At 52.1% G+C, this 6401-nt stretch overlaps 1 protein-coding gene across 1 annotated transcript; it reads right to left on the bottom strand.

Moving 5' to 3' along the window:
- Positions 1-741: 741 nt before the first annotated feature.
- LOC142915709 (gap junction gamma-1 protein-like) lies at positions 742-5792 on the bottom strand. The gene is made up of 3 exons (XM_076061404.1): positions 5590-5792; positions 4979-5440; positions 742-1510 (listed from the first exon to the last, which is right to left on the bottom strand). The coding sequence occupies exons 1-3, from the start codon at positions 5790-5792 to the stop codon at positions 1069-1071; spliced, it is 1107 nt and encodes a 368-aa protein (XP_075917519.1). The 3' UTR covers positions 742-1068.
- Between the last annotated feature and the right edge of the window lie 609 nt (positions 5793-6401).

Below are 6401 nucleotides of genomic sequence, written 5' to 3'. Positions count from 1 at the left end.
CACTCCCATCACGTTCCGTGATACATGAGAATCCATGTTGTACATATTCGTCCGACCACTTTCTTCTTTTGCCCGACATAGTTAGTATGGATAAAATATTAAAGAAATCACACGACGTACAACAACAGTCACACGTTGACTACTGAGTACGCACTAAATTCCCCGCAGCGCTGATTGGCCAAGCAGTGTAGCATGATCATCTGCAGCCAGTGATGGCCAAGCGGGCCGTGTGTGTCATCACAAATTTACACAATAATTCAAGTGTGTCCGGACCTCCGTGGCGGGGGCTCTGCCGAACCCCTGAGATCGACTCACCGAACCCCTGGGGTTCGATCGAACCCAGGTTAAGAACCACTGGTGTAGTGTATAGTAGTGAATATTACTAAAGTGTATAGTGATGTAGAGTAGTGTATAATAGTGTAGTGCATAGTGGTGTATGGTAGTGTAATGTACAGTATTGTGTGTAGTGTATAGTAGTGTAATGTATAGTAGTGATGTGTATAGTAGTATAGTGTATAGTCGGGTAAAGCATAGTGCCGTGTGTAGTGTATAGTGTAGTGTATAGTAGTGCAGTGTATAGTGTTGGGAGAATAAATCCACGCTCACAATTGTTCTCTCAAACACACTGGTGGGCTGCAGTAGTAACCACCCGGCACGAGGTTTCGTCTACGTGACACAACCTTGCTGGCTGATGCCGGGTGGTGGAGTGCTCAACGACATATCTACAACTCACAAGCGAGATCTGACCCCCCCAAAAGAGAAAACCTTTATTCGTGAATAACTCGGCGTTCAACTCAAAACAGGAAACTTAAATCTCGACTTGAAGCTTTCGCGACTGCAGGGATTCACACTCTTTGGTTCTTTTGGTAAAGTCACCACGTAGAAGGGAAACAATAAAATAAAAAAATAAAAAATATAAAACAATAAGATAATTCTATTGCTTTATATTTGTATTATTTTATAGTTTCCCTTCTACGTGGTGACTTTACCGAAAGAACCAAGAATAAAAAGTACAATGTTTATTTCTACCGACGTGACGTTACCGAAAGGACCAAAGAGTAAGGAAACTTAAACTGAGATGGTTGGATATTTCTTCGTTCGGACGGCCATTCCCTTCCTAGAGGCGGCCTTGACCTCTCCTTGTTCTTCTCCGGAATCTCCTACTTCGTCTGCCACCGCCGCCACTTCGTATTTCTTGCCGAGCTGCACTTGGGGGTTTTTGCTCACGGCCACCGCGGCCGAGCGTAAGGCCGGAGTCTCCCGCCGTCCTCCCTCTCCGCCTCCCCCACCTCTCCCTGCTCCGCTCTCCCCGTATCCCCGCGTTGCCCTGGCCCGTCGGGGTGGTGGGGAAACCGTCAGCTCCAGCCGCCGCTGTATCGCGCGCAGGTAACCTTGCAGCTGCGACGCAGCCGCCGGCGTTATCGCCACCTGCCGGGGGGCGGCCTCCTCCGTCTCGGCCGCGCGACGAGGAGGAGGAGGAGGCGGAGGAGGAGGATCGCCGTTCGCAATCCTGTTCATGGCAACGACAGTAGCAGCGGGAACGGCACGTTTTGAGCGTCAGGGAGGAAGCCCGTACCCTTTCTGGCAATAAAGCACGAGTTGTGTTCAGATGTTGGAACGCCAAATAGAAACCTTTTGCATGGAATCAAGTTCACATTAACCACACGCAGCACTTGTGTGGTGGGTTCCATTTAGGCGCACACTAGAACTGGAGGCAACAGGTAACTCTCAACAGGATGACGACATAGGGCGGTAACCACCGCTCCCAACTTAGCTAATTATATTACCGGACCAGGACAGCTCAACACGCTGCCTGGTCCACTAGCGGAGACCGGAGACCGAGGACCTTAGATGGCGGCTTCATTCCCAGAGTTGACCCAGCAGCCCCGCTCCCACCCGGGACTTGGTTTATAACTGTGTGGCCGGCTCTGCCCTTGCCCACGCCCCCTTCCAGATCCTTCCGGGAGGGGGCGTGGCCGGCTCTGCCCTTGGCCACGCCCCTTCCAGATCCTTCCGGGATGGACCCTGGGTCCTTATCACGTAACCCTCACGTCCCCCCTTGCCCCCTCGTCCAGTCACGTGCCCTCTCGGGTTCACCCAGGATATCATGTCCTGACCCGACCTCAGCGACACCCGGACCCTGCCCTCTAGTGAGCCATTCCGTGCCGTGCTCACTCTGGTACCATAGAGCGGCACCACGCATACAGCACCACTCTTCACTCGCTACTGTCGCTACAGAGTAGTGACACCATTTATGTCGCTACACTTGTGGTGAACATGCAAACAAACATGCTCTGGTAGTATATGATGCATTGTCTTTGAAACTGATTGGTCCACACCAGGGAGAGCTATCTTTAGAGCCTAGCCTCAAACAGTGTTAGACCAGAGGATGCCAAAAGGCGAACAGCACAGACACAATGCCACTATCAGCACATTGAGAGCTCGTTGTGAGCAGCTACGTCATGTGCAGCTACATCATGGGAGGTCCCATGGTGATGTCGAATTTGTTATCGGTGAAAACAAACGGCATCCCACGCGATAGCCGCGGTCAAAAAATAAATAGCGGAAGACATTTCCGCATTCGATATTTCGAGGCTTACCTCGCGTGATATATTTTTGCTCCTCTCCCCAATGACTTCAAGTAGGAATCTGCCGAAGTGCGGGCACGCAGCGCGCCCTCCCGTCGAACGAGGGCACTGGCTAAGTAATGAACGTGTCAGCAGCGACGACGCACGTCCAGTTTCAAGTACCGCGTGAAGGAAGCCGAGTGACAGCGGAGGGAGTTAGTGACATGGGTTAGCAGCAGTAGCAGCTGTAGAACATTACCGCTGAAGGCCTACGAGATAGAAGTGTCTAGGGCCTACAAGAACCTTAATCTGGCCCTGACTGAAGGCCTACGAGATAGAAGTGTCTAGGGCCTACAAGAACCTTAATCCAGCCCTGACTGAAGGCCTACGAGATAGAAGTGTCTAGGGCCTACAAGAACCTTAATCCAGCCCTTACTGAAGGCCTATGAGACAGAAGTGTCTAGGGCCTACAATAAACCTCAATCCGGCCCTGACTGAAGGCCTACGAGATAGAAGTGTCTAGGGCCTACAAGAACCTTAATCCAGCCCTTACTGAAGGCCTATGAGACAGAAGTGTCTAGGGCCTACAAAAAACCTCAATCCGGCCCTGACTGAAGGCCTACGAGATAGAAGTGTCTAGGGCCTACAAGAACCTTAATCTGGCCCTGACTGAAGGCCTACGAGATAGAAGTGTCAAGGCCCTACAAGAACCTTAATCTGGCCCTGACTGAAGGCCTACGAGATAGAAGTGTCAAGGCCCTACAAGAACCTTAATCCAGCCGTGACTGAAGGCCTACGAGATAGAAGTGTCAAGGCCCTACAAGAACCTTAATCTGGCCCTGACTGAAGGCCTACGAGATAGAAGTATCTAGGCCCTACAAGAACATTAATCCAGCCGTGACTGAAGGCCTACGAGATAGAAGTGTCTAGGGCCTACAAGAACCTTAATCTGGCCCTGACTGAAGGCCTATGAGATAGAAGTATCTAGGCCCTACAAGAACATTAATCCAGCCGTGACTGAAGGCCTACGAGATAGAAGTGTCTAGGGCCTACAAGAACATTAATCCAGCCCTGACTGAAGGCCTATGAGATAGAAGTGTCTAGGGCCTACAAGAACCTTAATCTAGCCCTGACTGAAGGCCTACGAGATATAAGTCTCTAGGCCCTACAAGAACCTTAATCCAGCCCTGACTGAAGGCCTACGAGATAGAAGTGTCTAGGCCCTACAAGAACCTTAATCCGGCCCTGACTGAAGGCCTACGAGATAGAAGTGTCAAGGCCCTACAAGAACCTTAATCCGGCCCTGACTGAAGGCCTACGAGATAGAAATGTCAAGGCCCTACAAGAACCTTAATCCAGCCCTGAATGAAGGCCTACGAGATAGAAGTGTCTAGGCCCTACAAGAACCTTAATCTGGCCCTGACTGAAGGCCTATGAGAAAGAAGTATCTAGGCCCTACAAGAACATTAATCCAGCCGTGACTGAAGGCCTACGAGATATAAGTGTCTAGGGCCTACAAGAACCTTAATCCGGCCCTGACTGAAGGCCTATGAGACAGAAGTGTCTAGGGCCTACAATAAACCTCAATCCGGCCCTGACTGAAGGCCTACGAGATAGAAGTGTCAAGGCCCTACAAGAACCTTAATCCAGCCCTGACTGAAGGCCTACGAGATAGAAGTGTCTACGCCCTACAAGAACCTTAATCTGGCCCTGACTGAAGGCCTACAAGAAAGAAGTGTCAAGGCCCTACAAGAACCTTAATCTGGCCCTGACTGAAGGCCTACGAGATAGAAGTGTCTAGGCCCTACAAGAACCTTAATCCAGCCCTGACTGAAGGCCTACGAGATAGAAGTGTCAAGGCCCTACAAGAACATTAATCCGGCCCTGACTGAAGGCCTACGAGATAGAAGTGTCTAGGGCCTACAAGAACATTAATCCGGCCCTGACTGAAGGCCTACGAGATAGAAGTGTCAAGGCCCTACAAGAACCTTAATCCGGCCCTGACTGAAAGCCTACGAGATATAAGTGTCAAGGCCCTACAAGAACATTAATCCAGCCCTGACTGAAGGCCTACGAGACAGAAGTGTCTAGGGCCTACAAGAACCTTAATCCAGCCCTGACTGAAGGCCTACGAGATAGAAGTGTCTAGGCCCTACAAGAACCTTAATCTGGCCCTGACTGAAGGCCTACGAGATAGAAGTGTCTAGGCCCTACAAGAACATTAATCCAGCCCTGACTGAAGGCCTACGAGATAGAAATGTCAAGGCCCTACAAGAACATTAATCCAGCCCTGACTGAAGGCCTACGAGACAGAAGTGTCTAGGGCCTACAAGAACATTAATCTGGCCCTGACTAAAGGCCTACGAGACAGAAGTGTCTAGGGCCTACAAGAACCTTAATCCGGCCCTGACCGTTGCTGGCGCTTGGCTCGGCTGCCTGGCAACAAGTCCCCGAGGGCGCCCATCCCCAGGTGCCACAGCTCGGCCAGGTCGAGAGCCAGGCTGAGGCCGCCCACGGCGTACATCACGTACAGGAAGACGGTTTTCTCCGTGGGCCTCGACACGAAGCAGTCGACGCGGTGGCGGCAAGGGTGGCGGCGGGGGCACTCGAAGCGGGGGATCACCTCCAAGCCGTACATCACGTACTGGCCCAGAAGGAAGCCCACTTCGGCCACCGTGCGCAGGACGAGCTGCAGCGTGTACGCCCACATGAGGCCGTCGGCCGGGATCGCGCGGCGCCCGTCGTGCCATCTGTGGTCGTTCTTCTTGACCTCGCCAGCCTCGTCGGCAAACTCCCCTCCTTTCTCCGCTTGGACATTCTCCTCGGCTTGCTCGGTCCGTCGGTGCTTTTTGTGGCCGGTCGAGCCTTCTGACCTGCGGATAACGACGCGGGAATGAAAGTTTAAAAATATCCTTCTCACCAAAACAAAGAGTGGAATTAAGGTTTTTTTTTTGGGGGGGGGGGGGCCTTCATCGTCATTATCATCATCACGATTATCGTCGTCGTCGTAACTCTACTAGACCTCTGTATCCTGTGTATGGCGAAGGCGAGGTAGAGAATGCTGGGCGCCGCCACGGTGATAATCTGAAAAATCCAGAAGCGCACGTAGGAGAGGGGAGCGAAGGAGTCGTAGCAGACGTTTGTGCAGCCCGGCTGTTGCGAGTTGCACATGAACGAGCTCTGCTCGTCGTGGTAGATGGATTCGCCCGCCGCGATAGTCAGCATGATGCGCATTATTAATCGGGTGGTGGAGGGTTACGACACATTTATAAATAAACGCGATCTAACCCAAAAACCTTTATTATGAATAATATTGGTCGCGAAAGCCTACGTGTTAAAATGATGCGCAAGATCAGGAACGTGGTGAGCCAGAGCTTGCCCAGGTACGTCGAGTGCAGAGATATCTCCTCCAACAGACGGGTCAGGAAGCTCCAGCTCATTGCGACCGCCGGCTCACCAAAAGCGTTGCCCGCCTGAGAATTCCAGAAGAGAGACGCGGATTTAGACGGCGCGTTGGCCGGCCGCGCGTCAACCAATGTCGCACGTTGGGCACCGCATTCAGCTCGAGACACCGTCGATCGTCATCGATTATCCGTCACCACACGATTATCATCCGACATTATCCAGCGGTCCTGAGCCGATCTGGCGAAACTGGCAAAGCCGCTCCAAAGGCCGTAGTAAACCAGTCCCGGCGATCGGCACCATTGTGCAGCGTGACCAAAAAAAAGCGTAGCCGCACTTGTGTTAGAGGATGTCTCACCCGTCCTCACACACTCTGGTGTTAAACCGGAGCCGGTCATGAGCACACTGGGCAGATGTGAGAAACTCTGCACT

Source organism: Petromyzon marinus, unplaced genomic scaffold, assembly GCF_048934315.1.
Source record: "Petromyzon marinus isolate PM22_M1 ecotype Great Lakes invasive population unplaced genomic scaffold, UKy_Petmar_22M1.pri1.0 PM_G_Scaffold_34, whole genome shotgun sequence".
NCBI classification, from domain to species: domain Eukaryota; kingdom Metazoa; phylum Chordata; class Hyperoartia; order Petromyzontiformes; family Petromyzontidae; genus Petromyzon; species Petromyzon marinus.
The sequence above is the reverse complement of the archived record's forward strand: the minus strand, read 5'-3'. Positions and strand labels throughout refer to the sequence as shown.